At 41.7% G+C, this 21,677-nt stretch overlaps 1 protein-coding gene across 1 annotated transcript; it reads left to right on the forward strand.

Moving 5' to 3' along the window:
- Positions 1 to 11,041: 11,041 nt before the first annotated feature.
- Positions 11,042 to 16,106, forward strand: Bmp15 (bone morphogenetic protein 15). The gene is given in 2 exon segments (NM_021670.1): positions 11,042 to 11,609; positions 15,234 to 16,106. Coding segments are annotated over 2 exon segments (1,176 nt in total). The 5' UTR covers positions 11,042 to 11,287; the 3' UTR covers positions 16,088 to 16,106.
- Positions 16,107 to 21,677: the final 5,571 nt, after the last annotated feature.

A 21,677-nucleotide genomic window follows, 5' to 3' on the forward strand; every position in this document is an offset into this window, starting at 1 on the left:
AATGAGATCAGAGAGATAGTTGTATGTCATATCAGAAAGGGACTTGTGTGCCATTTCAAGGAGTTTACAACTGTATTGTAAAGCTAGATGGACATAATTGAAATATGTTTAAAAGGACTGTTCTGTGATTAGATATTTGTTTTAGAGAGGCTATTTCCGTAGTCACAGTGATGATGTTGCATAAAACTAAAGGCACAATTTAGATATCATCAAAGTGAAAGACTAAGTTACAGAAAAACAAAAACTTATCAGGTAAGGGTAACCACCACGTTTACAAATACATACTTTTTTTTTTTTTTTTTTTGGAGCTGGGGACCAAACCCAGGGCCTTGCGCATGCTAGGCAAGCGCTCTACCCAAATACATACTTAAATTAGGTTATCAATGTCCTTGATATTAAATACAATTATCAGTAGTTCTCGTTTGCTTCCATATTCAGTTGAACAGTTAACCATTGACTTTCTATAGCTTCTGGGCTCAACACTCTCTTGGCTCTTCTTCACCTTTGGTCCCCTTACTTGTATCTAATATTAGAATGGTGTAATTAGGGTCCAAGCAACTCCTTAATCAGTGAAGTATCCACTACGTGCGCGCGCGCGCACACACACACGTGCACGCACTCAGGCATGCACACACGTATGCAAACACGCATTGAAGAGTGCAGTTGTTTATGTCTACAAATATGAAGATAAAGACACTTGCAGTCAATCAGACTATCACCAGGTTCAATGATAGACCATATCTCAAAAATAATGATTGTGAGCAATGAGGAGATACTCAGCATTCACCTCTGGCCCCTTTATGCATGCAAATACATACCTGAGTGCACATGTACACATATTCACATGATCATTTACATGTACATTCCCGCACAATAAAAAACAAAATAGTAGAATAAAGCCAAGTATGTCATTAGGACAAAACAGCAACCAACAGATTGGGAAAAGATCTTTACCAATCATACATCTGATAGAGGACTCATATCCAAAATATACAAAGAACTCAAGAAGTTAGACTCCAGAGAATCAAATAACCCCTTTAAAAAATGGGGTACAGAGCTAAACAAAGAATTATCAGCTGTGGAATATCAAATGGCTGAGAAGCACCTAAAGAAATGTTCAACATCCGTAGTCATCAGGGAAATGCAAATCAAAACAACCCTGAGATTCCACCTCACACCAGTCAGAATGGCTAAGATCAAAAACTCAGGTGACAGCAGATGCTGGCAAGGATGTGGAGAAAGAGGAACATTCTTCCATTATTGGTGGGATTGCAAGCTGATACAAATTCTCTGGAAATCAATGTGGTGTTTCCTCAAAAAATTTTGACATAGTACTACCTGAGGACACAGCTATACCACTCCTGGGCATATTCCCAAAAGATGCCCCAACATACAACAAGGACACATGCTCCACTATGTTCATAGCAGCCTTATTTATAATAGCCAGAAGCTGGAAAGAACCCAGATGCCCTTCAACAGAGGAATGGATACAGAAAATGTGGTACATCTACACAATGAAATACTACTCAGCTATCAAAAACAATGACTTCATGAAATTCATAGGCAAATGGATGAATCTAGAAAATATCATTCTGAGTGAGGTAACCCAATCACACAAAACCACACACATGGTATACACTCACTGATAAGTGGATATTAATTAGCTCAAAAGCTCAAATCACCCAAGATGCAATCCATGTACCACAGGAAGCTCAAGAAGGATGCTTCAGTCCTTCTTAAAAGAGGGAACAAAAACATTCATAATGGGAGGGCAAAGGGAGACAAAGTTTGGAGCAGAGACTGAAGGAATGTCCATTCAGAGCCTGTCCCACATGTCGCATATATATATATATATATATATATATATATATATATATATATCCACCACAACTAGATAAGATTGATGAAGCTAAGAAGTGCATGTTGACAGGAGCCTGATATAGATCTCTCCCAAGAGACACAGCCAGAACATGTCAAATACAGAAGCGAATGCTCACAGTAAACCATTGAACTGAGAATGGGACCCCCGTTGGAGGAATTAGAGAAAGGATTGAAAGAGCTGAAGGGGCTTGCAGCCCCATAAGAACAACAATGCCAACCAACCAGATCTCCCAGGGACTAAACTACTACCCAAAGACTATACATGGACTGACCCTGGGCTCCAGCTGCATATGTAGCAGAGGATGGCCTTGTTGGGGCACCAGTGGAAGGGGAAGACTTTGGACCGGCTAAGGTTGGACCCCCCAGTGTAGCAGAATGGGGGGCAGGAAGAGGGGTAAATGGGGAGGGGAACACCCTTATAAAAGAAGGGGAGGGGGTGGGATAGGGGGCTTATGTCTGGGAAACCGGGAAAGGGAATAACATTTGAAATGTAAATAAAAAATATCCAATAAAAAAAAAAACCAGAAAACAACAGCAACAACAAAATAATAGAATAAGGCCAAGTATGGTGATGAGTACTTGTAATCCCAGCTGCATTATAGATTCATGCAAGAGTATCACAGTTGAGTCTAGCCTGATAACTAGAGAAAGCTGATGGCAATAAAAGTTAGACTTATCTAGAATTTCACCCAGGACTTTCTCATTTTTCCAGTCTTTGAAGAAAAACCAACAGTTTCCATGTCTATAACACACATGTATATGCCAACACCTTGCAGGTTTATATTTTTAGATTTTCCTAAGCTTCAAAATGGTATCTACAACCTCCCATCTATCATGCACTTGAATTTATCATGTCTTCAATTAAACTAATTTTCTCATTTTCTGCCCACATATGTTCTCTAAATGATCTACTTGTCTTTCATTACAGCGTATCAGGACTTGATTATTCTGGAGACTTTATTTTCCATATTTTGATCCCCAGAGCAATCTCCAGCCTTGACATGTGCGTTCTAGGCTCATGCCAAATTTGTACATTTTTACCCTTGGAATTTCTAGATTTTTTTTGTTTCATCTTTCTATATTGTTCTATTATCTGTCTGTAGCATTCTTTTGTAAAAGCTTCATCTCCTCAACTTTTACATTACTTTCATATCTTAGCTTACATAACACTTTTCACTGTAACCTTTTGGACTCATCTAACTAAATTGTGTCTTAAATACCATCCCCTTCCCCTGCTACCCAATATTCCTATAAAAGCCCATGCCTTTCCTGTATACCACTCTAACATAATTTTAAATTTTTAATTATCTTAAAGTAAGTCTCTCTCTCTCTCTCTCTCTCTCTCTCTCTCTCTCTCTGTGTGTGTGTGTGTGTGTGTGTGTGTGTGTGTGTGTGTGTGTGTGTATAGGTATGTGTATGTCTGTGCATGTTCTTAGAATGGAACTTGGGTCCTCTGGAAGAAAAGCGCATACTTTTAACTACTGAGTGATCATCTCTCTAGCACTTAACATAATCTTAAATACTTATTTGTGAGATCGATTTCTTCTAAAGCATGTACTTCTCTGTTAAAGAGGGATGCTGTTCTGAGTTTCAGAGTCAACTTTAGTGTCTGCTGAGTAGTACTCTGAGCGGCTGACAAATAAGAAGATCTCAACTATGTTTTTATTCTCATCTTCCCTGATGCAAGTGAGTAGTGTACTTCCTTGTTCTCATTTTGTCCTCCGGCTTCTCCTTCAGATTTCCACAGGAGAGAAACACACCAGCTGTCTCTCATGGCACTCAGGACACCCAGAGGCATGGCCACTGCTGTGTGGCACTGGGGGCACACATTATGATGTGTGGCAGAGAGTTGGGAGTGAAAGGGAAGCAGAATGGTTAGTGCACTTCGAAGAGAAGAGGAACTGGAAGCACAAGGGTCGTGAGGAACAGCCTGATGTGAGTAGCTTGGGCTGACACCTAAGGTCATGGTGAGATTCCAGACCATGCTGCCACCAAGGGCCATGTTTGGGTCCATGGCCATGAAGCAGCAAGAGTTTGTGTCAATATCCTTGCCCCATGTTACCACCAAAGGCCATGTGGACATTCCTGGTCTACATTGTCTCCTAGGGACATCTTAATGTCCAAGGGTTGCACAAAGCTGGCCCTGCCCCTTACCAACTGTTGGAAGAGCTGGCTCCTCCCCTTTCTTGGGCAGTGTGAAAGGGCTGCCAGTAAGGGCATCAGAGCAGGAGAACCGGCTACAGCATTCAGGAGAGTGGCCCTACACTTCACCTGGGCAGCACAGTAGTAGAGCTGGCCCTGGTTACCCGGGCATTGGTGAGCCTGCCTTGAGGGCATGTGTCAGGGAGAGCTGGCCCTCGTGGCATGAGTAAAGGAGAGCCAGTCCAGCCTCTTGTAGGCTGCAACGAGCAAGAGAGCTGGTCCAGTCCCTCACGCCTCATTTGGGCAAAGCTGGAAGGCTGGCCGGCTGACCAACTCAGCTACCACTCAGGCTCAGATCCATGGATTTGAGTTGGTTTACCCCAACATCTAACTCATCTATGAGCTGCTAGAGCATATAAAGGAGCCAGTCCTGCAAAAGCAAAGCTGCAGGATCTCCATGTCACAGGACAACAGGATATCAGAGAGGAGTCCTAATGAGGATGCAGTATTGATAGTGTAGTGGAAGTCAGAGGCCTCAAACCAGACCAATGACTCATTGCAATGAACATTTGCAAGTAAAGTTGTTTGGGCAAGAGGGTATATACTGTGTGACACATTCTGATACACCACAGCTTCCACATTGAGATGGTTTTTGTTGTTTGTTACTTCTATTTTTACTTTTTGCTTTCCTTTGGGGGTGGGTGTTGCAAAGACAGAGGGTGGGTACAAAGGGACTGGGAGATGAGTGGAATTTGGGTGCATGATGTGAAATTTACCAAGGATCAATAAAAAGTTTTAAAATATATTTCCACAACGGAAAAACCAGGAAGAAACAAAAAAAAGGCACGATAAAATATTATCTTTTTGAAAATCCAAAGAATTTGAGGTCACTTAGATGTTTGTCTGAGGTTTTGGGTTGTCTCCAAGTTTACAAAACTAATTTATCTAGAGCTAATTCAGTTGTTAATAAGTTTGTTTACTTCAACTTTCAGTTTCTCTCTCTCTCTCTCTCTCTCTCTCTCTCTCTCTCTCTCTCTGTGTGTGTGTGTGTGTGTGTGTGAGAGAGAGAGAGAGAGAGAGAGAGAGAAAGACAGACAGACAGACAGACAGACAGACAGAAAAGAAAGAATTGACCTTTAATTACAGCTAAACCTCAGAGCCTAAGATTGCATAGCTGAGATAAGGGATGTATGACTCCAAACCTCATGACACTCATGGTCATGTCCCAGATATTCTGTCTCCCAGGTCTATGCAAGTCATACAGGAAGTTTTACCACAGTAGTAGGTGAAGGGAACATTTAGGTCAGTGAAAGACAGAAACAACAGCTTCTCAATGTTGTCCGAGTCATAGGAAGTTAAAAGCAAGATGGAGGCATTTTCAGCTTTAGCTAACTCAATAGGACCGAGTCAAAGATTTGTCTACAGTATGAAAGTGACCATTCTAAATTTCTCATACTTCTGTTATTGGTCTCAGGTTCCTTTCCTTTTCAACATCACACTTGAGACTGGATTTTCAGAGAAAGACAAGGTTTGATTGTAGATTTGAGACTGGCTTTGGAGCCCTCAAATAGTCTACATTTATTTTTTCTTTAAAAGCTGAATGAGGATGAAAACAACAGATATATCAGAGTGGACAGGCATACACTCATGAGGTCTCAACAGTTTAGTAAGAATGCTATCTCACTGAGCCACTAGCCAGGCAGCATACATCAACTGAGATGAGGCCCCTGACACATAGACAGCAGAGGACTGCCTGATCTGGTCTCAGTGAGAGAAGATGCACCTAACCCTGAGAAGACTTGAGAACCCAGGGAGTGGTGATGTCTGGTTAGGGGAGGGAGAAGGTATGGGATGGGGAGTGGTAGGAATGGGGGCAGACTGGGAGGGGGATGAAGTCTGGATTGTAAAAAGGATTAAAGAATAAAAATAAATAATTTTTAAAACAAATAAAAAGAATGTGGTCTCTAGGCTAAGAAGGCTAGGACCATGTCTATTCCTCACTCATGGGATCACTGATCCTTTTCCCCATACATGAATAGAAAGGGAGGACTTCTTTTCTTGGGTCTCTAGAAGCTTTAGAGATGGTAAGGCTTACAAAGACTTCTTCATACCAAAAATAATTCTTTTCTCCAAAAGCATTGAAAACAGTGGTGGAATGAGATTGTTTCTGTTTTCTCTACCTCCAAACTCAAGTGCTTTCCCTGAGTGTAATTTTTCCACAACAATTTGCCCATAGACCTATTTTACAAGAAATTTATTAAGCATTACAAAGGTGAAGCAAAGAAGTGCAGGCCGACAGGAACCGGATGTAGATCTCTCCTGAGAGACACAGCCAGAATACAGCAAATACAGAGGCGAATGCCAGCAGCAAACCACTGAACTGAGAATAGGTCCCCCGTTGAAGGAATCAGAGAAAGAACTGGAAGAGCTTGAAGGGGCTCGAGACCCCAAAAGTACAACAATGCCAAGCAACCAGAGCTTCCAGGGACTAAGCCACTACCTAAAGACTATACATGGACTGACCCTGGACTCTGACCCCATAGGTAGCAATGAATATCCTAGTAAGAGCACCAGTGGAAGGGGAAGCCCTGGGTCCTGCCAAGGCTGGACCACCAGTTAACGTGATTGTTGGGGGTAGGGCGGTAGTGGGGGGAGGATGGGGAGGGGAACACCTGTAGCGAAGGGGAGGGGGAGGAGTTAGGGGGATGTTGGCCTGGAAACCGGGAAAGGGAATAACATTTGAAATGTAAATAAGAAATACCCAATTTAATAAAGATGAAAAAAAAACAAACCAAAAAACCAAAGGCGGATGTGATACAACTTTGGACTTCACAGATTTGCATCTTAGTGCCAGGTTTAGGAATCTCTGTGGAACTGACTTATAAGAGAGTCTCCATATGGCAGCAAATGCACATTAGCAGACTCTAAAGTAACCATAAGGTTCAAGAAGCAGAGACTCCCAAGAGTCCAAATTTGAGCAGATTCCACTACTCAAGCAGCGTGTAACTTGGGCAACTTACCCTCAAGCTATACGTCTGTAAATAGAAATGGTATCTAGTTGACAGACAAGATGCAGCCCAGTTCCAAATCAATAAATTCTTTTGTAAAATATACAATGTTCTTCTGTTTGGACTGAAGTTTTAAATTCTAAGTGTGCCTAGGAAGTCATTTTCTAGGAAATCAAAGCAGTAATCAGAGGAAGTCATGTTGGTTCCTATATTATGGCCCTATCCAGGTGCTAGCTTCTTGATAGAGGCGCTCCTCTATCTTGCCATCTCCCAGCTGACCCCTGTGGTTTGCAAATTGCCTGAGAGTGCTGCAGACAGAGCACTTGTTAGATTTAGTTCTGTACTCTCAGAGGTGGGCATAAGTATCTAGAACACAGAATGCTTATTAGGTACATTAATTCATCCTCACAACCACGCTCTAAAATAATGTTACTATTATCTTTGTTGTTAGATAAGGAAGTAAGGAACAGAGAGTAAGTCAATTACCTTAAAATACTTAGCAAGGGAAGTGGTAGATACTTTCCATTCACCTACAACACCTACCCTAACCTTATAGAACTGTAGGGCTAGAAAGATAGTTGGTGCCCTCTTCTGGGGGTCGGGGTAGTAACATGCATTAGGCCAACCAGGGTGCATTTCTAACACTCCTGGCAAATTCCTTCCTTTATCATTCAAATGATATGAAGAGGTTTGTTTGAGGATCGTTTTTTTCTGAAAACAGGATGAACTTTTTTTCCTTGGGACAGTGCTTCACTTCTGTAGCCAAGATTGGCCTAGAAATTGTAGTTTACCTTATGTCTGGGTTTACAAGAGTGGGGGCACCATACTCAGCCCTTTGTAAGTGTTTGAATGGGTCTGAGAATGTATTGTCTTCAGTCAGGTACATTTTTATATACCCTAAGGCTATTAATGATAGAAAGCACTTATTGAAGATTATCTAGTTGCTAATTTTTTGTGTAACTTCTCATTTGTATAAATATCTCATTTAAATCCTAAAAGTAATGGATTAGTAACAATACTGATGTACACTTAATAAAACAGGTACAGAAAGGCTAAGTAACAGCCTCAAAGAGGAAGGACCATGGGTTTAAGCCTCTGATAATCTTTCCAGTGTAATATGTTCTCTTGTCCTACATTTTTTTACTTCCATTTCAGACTCTCACAACAAAGAAAAGATGTCATGGAGATATTTTTGGCTGACATAATTTCTATATAAGACTGACACACCAAAGAAAATCATGATCAAACCTTTACATGGACCCCTTGCTACTTAGCCTCACTATTTGTCCATATTATTTATGTATAATGCAATATATGATACACAATTTAATTAAAGGCAAAGGCCAATTAGCAAAGACAAAATTAGGAAGACTGAGAAGTGGTTGAGACAGGGAAGAGGTTGGGACTCTTGGCACTGATCTGTAATCATAGCTATGCAGTAGGACCATAAGTTCAAGGCTTGCCTGGGTCACCGAGGGAGTTCAAGGTAAGCATTGGCAACCAAGTAAGACCCTGTCTCAAAGTTAAAAGATGCCCTGGGATGTAAGTTAGTGATACAGTATCTGCCTAGTATTTGCTAAGCCCAAGTTCAAGAAGGAAAATGAGAGGGATGGGCAGGAGGATATTGAAGGTTGAGGGGGCTCAATGGCTGCCTCTCTGCAGCCAATGAAGCTGGATAAAGCCCCAGCTTTACAAGGCATGCAGCATGGATCACAAATCATGAAAGCTGACCTACATTCAGTACTTACTTTGTTCTACACACTCTTATAAGTGTTTTTATATGAATTTATTCCATTAATCTCCACAAAATTTCCTTTTACCTCTTGGAAGATTGAGGGACTTTGGTTCCATGAGGAAATTGGAACCAAAGAGAAACTGAGTAAATTTCCCCAAAAAATAAGCTAATAAGTGATGGACTTTGCCTTTGAAAATATAAAAGAAAGATGATAATAAAGACTAAATGGAGTGGGTGCTGTTCAAAAAGGGCCTCACAAAGAATACTATGGCAAAAGGAGAAAAGTCTACAGCGTTGCTCCATCATGATATAGGCTTGTAAATGAGCATGTCAAGGGCAATGTTATTGTCAAGAAAAACATTAAGTTGCATGCTGCACATATCAAGCACCATAAAAGCCAAGGTAGCTTCTTGAAATTTGTGAAAAAAAATGGCCAGGAAAGAGAAGCCACAGAAGTCCATCCACAGTTGAATGGATAAAGGTTCACAACCTTCTGTGATTTTTGTCTTCTGGCTTCTGTGAGCCCCTGTATTCACCTGTCCTGTACATACACATAATTTAAAATAAATCTTTAAAAAAGAAAAAGAGCAAAAGTATATCCTTTGGAGGAAAATAGATGAAATGGAGACCATTGTATTAGGAGAAATAAGCCAGACTTCCACATCATTTTTATCGTTTTTTTTTTCATATGCAGAATATAGAAAGAGATGAAGAGGTGGGGAAACTAGACATGGTAATGAGGGAAAATGGAAAGACAAATATCACATTTTCTTATAATTTGAGAGCCTAGGACAGACTACTTGTTGGAGGAGATTCATGGGGGGATGCATATGAGCTAAGTACAATGACATACATGTATGAGAGAACACAGTGAAACTCATGATTTTGTATGCTATCTAAACCCCAAAGAACAAACTTCAAATAGAAAGCCAAAAGAGCAAGTAACCTGTATTCAACTGAAGTTCTAGGCTGTTCTACTAAGAGAAAAGCATCTTTGAGGAGGATGAAGTGCTGCTGGAACCTATGCTCTATGAATTAGTGGCATTAGGTCTCTAAAAAAGATGAAACCTCTGGCCTCTGGCTCGCAAACGTCAAAGAGAAACCCCCCCTGAGACCCGAAGCCAATGCTTCCTCTGTGATAACGTTGCCTTCCTATTCCTCACATTATAAGGTGTCTCCCACAAGCCAGGCCTCACTCACCACACTCAGAGGCCTTACCTCATGCCTCATGTTCTCACCAAACCTTCAACCAAGTGGAGGAAGTCCATAAACTCTCATCTCTTTCAACACAACTGTTACCCAGGGCAACGTAAACCAACTGGCCTAGCCCCGTTGCCTTCCCTTAGCCATGTAGCTCAGACATGCTCCTACAAATTCATCTTCCATCACCTTGGGGTTTCTCCGAGGGAACATACTCAACGCTCCCCACTGTAAACCAGAGAATTTGAAGTTGGAGTTCTCAAATTGAAGTACACATTACAGGCACCTGTGAACTTACCAAAAAAACAAACAAACAAACAAACAAAAACCCACCAACCAAACAAAAAAGAAAAACAGAAAACAGAAAACAAACAAACAAACAAAAAAACAAAAAGAAAAAAAAAACCAAACCAACCCAAACAAAGCAAAGCAAACCTCAGGATCTGGTAACATCTCAGACCCATTACAGCAGAGTCCGTAGGGATGATATTCAGGCGAGCAGAACGGTAGAGGCTGCTCAGCTGGTTTCAATGTATAGCCAGCATTGAGAACTACTGGCACCGACTCTTCTGAAGCTCAAGTAGCCACACCTACATCCCGATTTTCACATTCGTGTGTTTCAACAAACCTTTTGGAGCACCTGTTGAGCCCTTATCCACAGATAGTGTTTGCTAGAGGATGGAAATGAGTTTACATTATTTTTATGGGTGTTATTATTATTAATTATTTTATTTAATTACATCCCAAATGTTGTTTCCCTCCACTCCCAGTCCCGCTTTGCAGAGTTCAGTTTACATTCTTAATAACCATCCCTCGTTTCACTGTAAGCCAGGCGCACACCGCATTTCTGTGAGATGCTTCACTAAGAGGCATACAAGTCGGATGAGAATAGGAGACATCTGTCCCTTTAAGGCCTGATTGAGGGATTGCCTTTAAATCTGTGGCAGCACGGGGTAAAGCTGCTTCCTTTTAAGCTATTAGATTGGGTGCAGTCCAGGTTCCTGGAATGGGCCTCTCCTCTTCGGTTACTTTAGCCTGTCTGAGAAATAGTGTGTGCTTCCCACCAGTGGGGAGTGGGAAGGCTATGCTGCCTTGTCCCACTTGCTGGTTCTGTTTGTTTTCATGCCAAAAAGCCTAGTCAGGAGACTTGCTTTGGCCCAGAAGATTCTCCCACAGGAAGCAAGATAGGGTCTGCCAGCCGGCTTTTCTTTTTATTTCTTGCCCCGTCTTTGCTATTTGTTAAACCAGGATGTGGAAGAGGTCAGACTGATGTTCTTTGGACTTGGTTAGGAATCTGTTGACAAGCACCAAGCTTTGCAAGATGGCCCTTCTCACAATTCTTAGAATTCTTTTGTGGGGAATGGTGCTTTTTATGGAACACAAGGTCCAAATGGCAAAGGTAGAGTGGCCCTCCACTACCCTCCTTGCTGAAAACCCTACATTGCCCTCGAGTTTGGATCTGGCCAAAGAAGCCCCTGGCAAGGAGATGAAGCAGTGGCCCCAAGGATATCCCCTGAGGTACATGCTGAAGTTATACCAGCGTTCGGCTGACCCACATGGGCACCCGAGGGAGAACCGCACGATTGGAGCTAAAATGGTGAGGCTGATAAAGCCGTCAGCCAGTGCAATGAGGCTTCTCAGAGGTGAGTTTCTGCACCATGCAACCCAACAGGGGAGAGAAGAGGGGAGATCTGTAGACGGAAACGAGTTTTGGTGGTGTGTTATTTCTGATTAGTGAGCAGAATGTTTGGTCAAACATAGTTATCAAAGGGTCGGTAAGATTTTAAAGGGGTTACAAGCTGATTTCTCATTCTAGCCACAGCATAAGAAAAAAAAATGCCTTAGGTCCTAGTGAGCAATCTTTCCCCGGCCACAGGGCAGCTAAGTACTGTGTGAGTCCCTGTTTGTTTTTTTTTTTCAAATTGTTATACCTCTTAAACTAATTAAGAAGTGCCCAGCTGTGTTCTTGAGGAGGCCTTTTTCTGTGGTTGATTGTTCTTTGAAGGCAAAGACTATGATACTGAGCTAGGAAAGCTCGAATTACCTCAGACAGGATAGAAACAAGCTATCATCTGAAGGTTCATACGTGCCCTTATGACCCCCCCCCCCAATTACTGTATTTCATCCCAATGACAGGCACTACCATTTGCTGTCATGGGGTAATCAGCTTTATTTTAAAGATAAGGAAAATGAAAGGCACATCGAAGTTAAAAGTAACTTGCAAATATTCCATAGACATTGGCTGACTGGGAGGAGATTTAAACTCTAGACTGTTTGATTCTGTGTGCACTATGCCACCACCCTTGTACCAACCACTATTTTTTTATTTTGGTTCAAGGCACATCTTTGGGATTTTGGTCCCAAGTGTACTTTGTTGTCCACATCACGCTCTATTTTGTTTGAGTATCTGAATTAGATACTTTCCCCAGACTCCTGAAGTATATAGGGCTCTCTGGCCAATGCAGATAGCCATTGGCTTCCGTGAATTCTTGGCAACTTGATGAGATCAGTGTGGGGCTCTCACTGCTCTGCAAGATTGTAACAAACAGGTTTCACTTTCCTTCCTTCAAGTAAAATAACCAATATTTTCCTAACTATCCCTTACTATGAACTTTATGTGCATCAGACATCGAAAAGAATGGCTTTGCAAATATCCGTTTTAATGCCACCATGAGAGGAGGTTGGTAGTATGCTCATTTATAGGCAAAGAAACTGAAACTTTAATGCCACCCAGTAGTAATCAGCAGATGCAGATATCAGACAGACTGTGAAACGCCAGTGTCTGTAGTCTTAATTACCACACCACAATAAATCCTCAGTAATAGATTTTAATTGAGCATGAGTTGCTGCCTTTGGGTTTGGTGTACAGAGGAAATAACTACTTCTCTAGCCTCTAGGGATTCCTAGTATTGAATAATGGATAAACAATCACATAATGCTGGTAAAATATGATGAGTGCTTTGAAGAATAACTCACTGCCCAGAATGGGAGAGACAGGGATTTTATGAGGCCTCACTGAGGAGGCAATAGTCGAGATGGTGCTTGAGGAAGCAGTGAGTAAAGTATGCATCTAGGCAGTAAGTAAGACACTTAGGAGAGAGAACATGGCTTGGTGCTGGAGATTCGCGCAGCAAATTGTATTCAACTACTGAACGCTATGCATAAAAATATGACTAAGACAAGCACAGCACCTGCTCTCATCGAACACGTGTTCTTCTGTGGGGGAGAAATAAGCAAGGCCCCAAATAATTGCAAATTGTGGCAAGTGAAATGCCTCATAATAGTGAATGCTCAAATTGTCTCCTTCTGGAGGGGTAGCAGGGAAAACAAAACAAAACCTGCTTTGAAGGCATAGCCGAGGAAACTAGAGAGAACCTGATTGAGGCAGAAGGAACGAGCAAAGGTCTAGAGGGTGGGAAACAAGCGTATCCCACTTGAAGAAAGGCACGATTAGAGAGGGGCTGGAGCCTTGTGGGAAATGGCCAGAACTGAGAAGCAGGAACTCACATAGGCCTTGAGAAAGGACCCGGCTTCATTCCTACTTGAGGCAGAGAGCTGCACAAATTAAGCACTGATGATGTGAAGTTTAAAAAGAGGAGGCCTAGGACTGCAAGTTTCCTAGGCTGACCACGGGACAAGTGGCACCTAGGGTCTGTAGACAGATCCAGAAGTAGATGTCAAGTTCAGTCCCACTGGATGTATGAGTCATATCTTCCCTTGAAAAGTTCTCCACAGACCCTTCCTGGCTCAGGTTCTCAGCAACCCCACCCTGCCTCAGGAAACATGTGATGTCAGGGTCTGAAAAGAAAGGGCAGTTCTTTGGCAGACAGCCTGCTAGAGGTTTGGGTGGGGTTCCTTTGCAGGGTGGGGCAGGTGTATGGGTGGGCCTCTTGGAAAACTGTACCCGGGAATTGTGGGGTTACTGGAGGGAGGCACTACAAGGAGTAGCTTGGGTCTCAATACCGAGAACGGAGGCCAGTGCTGCAAACTTGAGGGTGTGTTAGGCAGAAGTTGGAATGGGAACTTCTAAAACTATTTTTGAACACCAAGACATTAAAGGGCTTCTTTGTTGAAAATGACCATCTCCTTGAAGAATTTCAGACTTACACATTCAGTGGAAAAGGAAGGTTAGGTGAATAATTCATGGACACACGAAGATGTTCCCAAAGCAAGAGAATGCTTTCCCTGTGCTGTCTGATTTTTCTAGTTTACTCTTAACCTGTTCCAGGCAAAGGAGAAGTTCAAAGCTCTGTAGCTACAGCTTAGATAAGTATTTATCTGCTTACTTATTTTTGGAAATAGATTTTTTTCTCATAGAAAATATTCTGATCATGGTTTGTCCACAGAGTGTTAGGACTACAATTTGGATTAAAGCTTTTAAGCCTAGGTTATATGTAGTTTGGGACAGATTTCTTAATAAATACCCATATTCATGTAATCAAGGTTCACATTGAAGTGCTATCCAGAGGCATGGTAGTAAAGGGAATAGGCCATACCTGAAGGAACAGGAGAGATTGAGCTGAAGAGTAAATGGCCAAAGAAGGGAAAGATTCAGGAGCAGTTCTTGAAGTTGGTGGAAGGCAGAGATGTAAAGACGGTAAAATTGTTTACTGGTAGCTTCACCTTGGCTTTGAAATAATGTCAGCCATAGCACCCAATGTTAGATCCCCACTTACCGCAGGCCGAAAGCTACATCTAGAGTGATATGACATGGGAAACCTTTCTTAACATTTGTTCTCTAGTGCTCTTAATTGGTCACTTGTAAAGGTCAACTGATAATATAATTGGTCTCCCATATATACAATATACAGACAAATCAATTCTCTATTTGAGTTTTCACTGGTAATAGTCCAAAAGTAAGATGGATTATGGTTAATACCAACCGACTTGAGTTCAAATCTTAAACTTATGAGGTGCTGATTGCATGCCTTCTTTTTCAGCACAGGGGATGGAATCCAGGGCCTTGGTCATGCTAAGTTTCAGTCCCATCTTTCCCCAAATGTCCTTTGATGGTTTCTGTAAGCCTCAATGCCAGCATCTACAAAATAGTTCTAATAACTCTCTCGTAAGACTACTGACTATGGAAGAATCTGTGTATTACTAGAGGGTACGCTAGTAAGTGCTCAGTAAATGATGAAATGTATTCTATCGTGAGCTAATTTAATTTCAAGGGCTAATGGTAACACTCAGGTTTACATTCATGGGTTTTCTAAGGGATGTTCAGGTAAGGCACTAATGGCTGGCCCTGTTCTTTCACATTTGTGCAGGTCCTTGGCATATACAGACCCTGGACTTTCCTCTAGCATCAAACGAGGTAGCATACCAACTAATCAGAGCCACTGTGGTCTACCGCCATCAACTTCATCTAGTTCATTACCATCTCTCCTGCCATGTGGAACCTTGGGTCCCTAAATGTCGAACCAAGCACTTTCCTTCTAAATCGGGTTCTGCAAAGCCTTCTTCTGTGTCTAAAGCCTGGAGAGAGATGAATATTACCCACTGTATTCAGCAGAAGCTCTGGAATCGCAAGGGACGGAGAGTCCTTCGCCTCCGCTTCATGTGTCAGCAGCAAAAAGGCAATGAGACTCTTGAGCTCCGGTGGCATGGCATGACCTCCTTGGATGTTGCCTTCTTGCTACTCTATTTCAATGACACTGATGAGAGTGCTCAGGCTAAACTTCTTGCAAGAGGTCAAGAGGAGTTAACTGATAGGGAATCTCCTTTTCTTATGCGGAGTGTCCGGCAAACATGCAGCATAGCATCTGATGTCCCTTGTCCTTCTCAGGAACAGGATAGGTCTGTAAATAACCAGTGTTCCCTCCATCCTTACAAGGTCAGCTTCCATCAATTGGGCTGGGATCACTGGATCATTGCTCCCCGTCTCTATACCCCAAATTACTGTAAAGGAATCTGTACTGGAGTATTACCCTATGGTCTAAATTCACCCAACCATGCCATCATACAGAGCCTTGTCAATGAACTAGTGAATCGCAGTGTGCCTCAGCTTTCCTGTGTCCCTTATAAGTTTCTTCCTATGAGTATCCTTCTGATTGAGGCAAATGGGAGTATCTTGTACAAGGAGTATGAGGGTATGATTGCTCAGTCCTGCACATGTAGATAACAGTGAACTTGTAGCTAGCTCAGGTTGCCCAAGAAACTACAGAAGTGTTTAAAGAAAGCATCATTGGTGTTAAAGCTGTCAGTGATCTACCCAACCTACAGATTCTGTTCCTTAGCTTAAAAAGTATATTGTGCTTCTTCTTAAAATATAAGAACCCTTTAAACTCTATAAAGGAAATGCTATGATCCCATCTTAATATTTTTAAAAAGTAATTTAAAACACCATGAAATGGTTATCTTAAGCATTGTTTAAATCTCTCCCCACATTTGTGAGCTCCTCAGCTTGGAAAAATGTTCTGGTACTGGCATCATAGATCAGTATGACTTAACTAGCCCCCAATACTTAGATAAGATACTTTCTGGAGATGTGTTATTGGGTCATTTTTATTGTGACTTTGGAAAACAAAACAAAACACTGGTCCATGGTAGCAGAACATATGGAGTCCTGGAGGTGATTCCGTTTTGGGCTCACTTGTTTTATGTGTCCGGTTGAGCTCTTCTGGGCTTAGGTCTCTTGCTGTTTGGGAAGAAGTATAGAGCTCTTTCTTGAACTTGAAGGTTTTTTTTCCTTTTTTTGTGCTGACAGTAAGCAAGTGTTCTACCACTGTGCTGCATCCCCAGCCTACCATGACTTTTCTATAATTCTATGCTGTGTTTAAGTGTTGGGACAATATTGCAAATAAACGATGTTTTGTTTTGTTTTTTTGGCAAAGATCTTGAATACTTTGGAGATTGGGAGAGACTGAGAAGAAAGAATTTATATCTTTTGTTCCCTATAGTTATAATCCACAGCTCTACTTTAATCACCGAGGGATGGGGCCAGAGGCGATTCTGAATTCCCTCTCAGACAGCACTACTAATAAGCAGCTCTCACTAATGTACCAGTTAAAGGAGCCTAGCATGTCTCAGTACCTGCCTAGCTATTGACTAGTCTTTACCACCATTCTTCATGCGATGGGACCTGATTTAGGGCAGGACATGTGCTTGCCACTGTCAGTTCCTATCTGTTCTTTATATTTGCCGTAGCTTAACTCAGTTATTCCTCCCTCAAGAGTGGATGCTCACTGGACTGAATATCTGGGGATCTAGTCCTTAGCGTCATTTTGCTCACATATCTACTTAGAAATCAACTCAGGCTTTGCTGTTCTTCTCTTCAGTATTCTCATGGCAACCCAGTTTCAAGCCGCTATGTCTCCTCCCTTCTCACAGCACAGCATGTTTTCCCTTAACATGCTGTAGTGTTACTGAGAAAAGATGGAGCTCCCTTAGAAGACTTTACTTGTCTCAACACTGTGTTCTGAATAACCAGAGCTGAAAACTAGGAAGGCCTTTGACGAATACAAAAAGTTGACATTTTTGTGTGTGTGTGACATGGAATGCCCCACTATTTATATATTGTATGTTTATTTATATATTTATTTTCTTAAAGAATAAATGTAACATGTGTGCTTTGCATCTAGTGATTTCAAAACTGTACAAATTATAAAAGAAGATGAAAATTATGTTATATAAGGCAATTTGGGGAATCATGATGTATTGTAAGCTTAAATTGGGAGAACAAATTGGGGTTTCTATTTGGCTTTTTCTTCAGCATTCCTTGGATAGGCATAAATACAAAACAAACCTGAAGATGGACCTTGGCTACAGGAATAAGCCCCAAGTTCAAATTCCTGGTTCTTTGAGGTTTTCAGGAAAAACATTATCTTCTACCCTTATGACTCCTGAATACCTGTGAAACTTAATGGAGAATTCATGGTTAGTTATCCCTATTTAATAAATTCTGAGTTGTCAAAATAGCTAGCGGGATGATGGTAGGAGTCAATGGTAAGGCTTTCCTTTAAAAAAAAACATTACAGTTTAGCACCTTTTCTTCAAGTCTAAAGTAGAAGACATTTGCTTTAAACCTTCCTCTGAGAGAAACAGAAAGGATCATGAGAACGGTATATGCATATAGGATCTGCTTATTCAGGTAAGAAAACATTACGTGGTTTGGGAAAGAAAGGGAGAGAAAAGTCCACTTTCCTCACCATAATCACAAAATAGGCTGTATCATCCTCTAAAGTATGGGTGGAAGAGGAATGGGTATTTCAACTTGCTTCTGACTCTGGGTCTGTCTGTCTGTCTGTCTGTCTATCTGTTTCTTTCTTTCTTTCTTCCTTTCTTTCTTTTCTTTCTTTCTTTCTTTTTTAGAAAATAGATTCTTGTCAGGAGGCAGAGTCAGACAGGTCTCTGTGAGTTCAAGGCAAGCTTGGTTTGCCGAGCTAGTTCCAGGACAGCCAAGGCAAGGGCAAAGAAATCCTGTCTCAAACAAAAAAAAAAATCCAAACCAACCAAACATAACAAATATATAAAAGATAAGAGATAAAAGCTATCTCATTGAATTTGGACAAGACAAACCAACAGAGGGTATCCCAAGAGGGTACAAGAATCAAGAGACCCACTCATTTGTACACGCAGGAGTCCCATAAAAACATTAAACTGGAAGCCATAATCTATATGCTGAGGACCTGATGCAGACCCATGCAGGCCCTATACTTGCTGAGTTCAGTCTCTGAGTTCATGAGCGTCATATAATTTGTTTTCTTGGTGTCCTCCATGCCCTCTGGCTCTTTAATATTTTTTCTGCCTCCACATCAATGTGGTTCCCTAAGCACTGAAGGGGGAGATTTAATGGAAACATCACACTTAGGGCTGGGTATTCCAAGTTCTCTCTCTGCAGTGTCTGCCTGTGTGTCTGTATATTTGTTTTCATCTGCTGTGATGATGGTAGAACAAGACACAGATCTATGAGTAAAGCAGAATATGCTTAGGAGTCACTACATGGTAGTGGTGGGTGGGTTGGTTGTTTATTTTTTAGACCAACAGTATTTGGTGTTACTCTAGGTCACTGGGCTATCTAGACTCAGGCTCATGGTGATCCAAGCAGTGTCAGCATGGGTTCCATCTCATGGAGTGGGCCTTAGGTCAAATCAAATTTGTGGTTACTTCCACAAGCTTTACACCATCATTGCTTTAGAATATCTTGCAGACAGAACACAATTTTAGATCAAAGAATACAGGAATAAATAGCTAAAATTAAGGAGCATTTGAATGGTACCATGGAAACCTAATTCCTGTATTCTATCCCTCAATCCTCTCTTCTTTCCCTCTCCTCATTTAATCTCATTCTAGCACTCATCCATCCATCCATCCATCCATCCATCCATCCATCCATCCATCATCTGTTCTATTTCTCTTTCTTTGCAAGATTTACTATTCCTATAGTCCCTTTTGACTTTCGTTTTCTTTAGTCTCCTATACCTACCCTCTGTGGTTCTACAGATTGTAGCTCGATTATCATTAACAGCTAATATCCACATATAAGTAGGTACACACCACATTTCTCTTTGAGTATAGGTTACCTCAGGATAATTTTTCTAGTTCTATTCATTTCCCTGAAATGAAATTTCCAACGTTACATTGTCCAAGTTGCATTCCAACCAGCAATGGCCCCTCTTGCTCTACATCCTCAGCAGTATGCGCTGTCAATTTTTAAGTAGATCTTAGCCATTCTGATGAGTAGAGATGAAATCTCAAAGTGGTTTTGATTTGCATTTCCCTGATGTCTAAGTATGTTGAACATTTTTTTAAGTCTTTCTCAGCACTTTGAGTTTCCTCTTTGTAAAACTGCTTAGGCCCCCATTTTTAAATTGGATTATTTGTTTTCTTTCTTTCTTTCATTCTTTTTATTAACTTGAGTATTTCTTATATACATTTCGAGTGTTATTCCCTTTCCCAGTTTCCGGGCAAACATCCCCCTCCCCCCTCCCCTTCTTTATGGGTGTTCCCCTCCCCATCCTCCCCCCATTGCCACCCTCCCCCCAACAATCTAGTTCACTGGAGGTTCAGTCTTAGCAGGACCCAGGGCTTCCCCTTACACTGGTGCTCTTACTAGGATATTCATTGCTACCTATGAGGTCAGAGTCCAGGGTCAGTCCATGTATAGTCTTTAGGTAGTGGCTTAGTCCTGGAAGCTCTGGTTGCTTGGCATTGTTGTTCATAAGGGGTCTCGAGCCCCTTCAGGCTCTTCCAGTTCTTTCTCTGATTCCTTCAACAGGGGTCCTATTCTCAGTTCAGTGGTTTGCTGCTGGCATTCGCCTCTGTATTTGCTGTATTCTGGCTGTGTCTCTCAGGAGCGATCTATATCCGGCTCCTGTCGGTCTGCACTTCTTTGCTTCATCCATCTTGTCTAATTGGGTGACTGTATATGTATGGGCCACATGTGGGGCAGGCTATGAATGGGTGTTCCTTCTGTCTCTGTTTTAATCTTTGCTTCTCTATTCCCTGTCAAGGGTATTCTTGTTCCCCTTTTAAAGAAGGAGTGAAGCATTCACATTTTGATCATCCGTCTTGAGTTTCATTTGTTCTAGGCATCTAGGGTAATTCAAGCATTTGGGCTAATAGCCACTTGTCAATGAGTGCATACCATGTGTGTTTTTGTGTGATTGGGTTAGCTCACTCAGGATGATATTTTCCAGTTCCAACCATTTGCCTACGAATTTCATAAAGTCATTGTTTTTGATAGCTGAGTAATATTCCATTGTGTAGATGTACCACATTTTCTGTATCCATTCCTCTGTTGAAGGGCATCTGGGTTCTTTCCAGCTTCTGGCTATTATAAATGAGGCTGCTGTGAACATAATGGAGCATGTGTCTTTTTTATTTGTTGGGGCATCTTTTGGGTATATGCCCAAGAGGGGTATAGCTGGATCCTCAGGTAGTGCAATGTCCAATTTTCTGAGGAACCTCCAGAGTGATTTCCAGAATGGTTGTACCAGTCTGCAACCCCACCAACAATGGAGGAGTGTTTCTCTTTCTCCGCATCCTTGCCCGCATCTGCTGTCATCTGAGTTTTTGATCTTAGCCATTCTCACTGGTGTGAGGTGAAATCTCAGGGTTGTTTTGATTTGCATTTCCCTTATGACTAAAGATGTTGAACATTTCTTTAGGTGTTTCTCAGCCATTTGTCATTCCTCAGCTGTGAATTCTGTGTTTAGCTCTGAACCCCATTTTTTTTATTTTTTTAGTCTCTTTTTCTTTAATTTTATTGTTCCATACATGTACAAGTGCACACACATATAAGTACAACCTACTGAGTCCACTTAGTTCCTTATATGCACATGGTTTCAAGACTGATCACTGCGACTGGATAAACTTTTAGGAGGTTGATACCTGGAGATGACTATTTCCCCCCTTTCTCTGAAGTCCTTAGTTTTCTGTAGTTCTCTGTCTAAGGGTGGAGCTCCATGAGATTTCTTCCTCCCATATTTGCTTGTCTGTTGGTGGTGTTATTGTCCCAGTCTTGTGTAGGTAGCCATATTGCTGAGGTAACACGGGTGCAGTTTCCCTGTCATCTATAGAAGATACAACTTCATATCGGGTGGATAAGAAGAAGGGGTATGTTTGGTGGAAGTGCAGTATGGTGTGAGAGGAAGGGGTGCCTCTGTGGGCCCATGCTGAGGCATCCTTCTCGCCCTGAGGCCACAGGACGATATAGTATAGACTAGAGTTTATTCAGGGCATGGGCATGGGGAGGGGAGGGGAGGGGAGAG

The sequence above is a fragment of the Rattus norvegicus genome, chromosome X (genome assembly GCF_021556685.1).
Source record: "Rattus norvegicus strain SHRSP/BbbUtx chromosome X, alternate assembly SHRSP_T2T, whole genome shotgun sequence".
NCBI classification, from domain to species: Eukaryota; Metazoa; Chordata; class Mammalia; order Rodentia; family Muridae; genus Rattus; species Rattus norvegicus.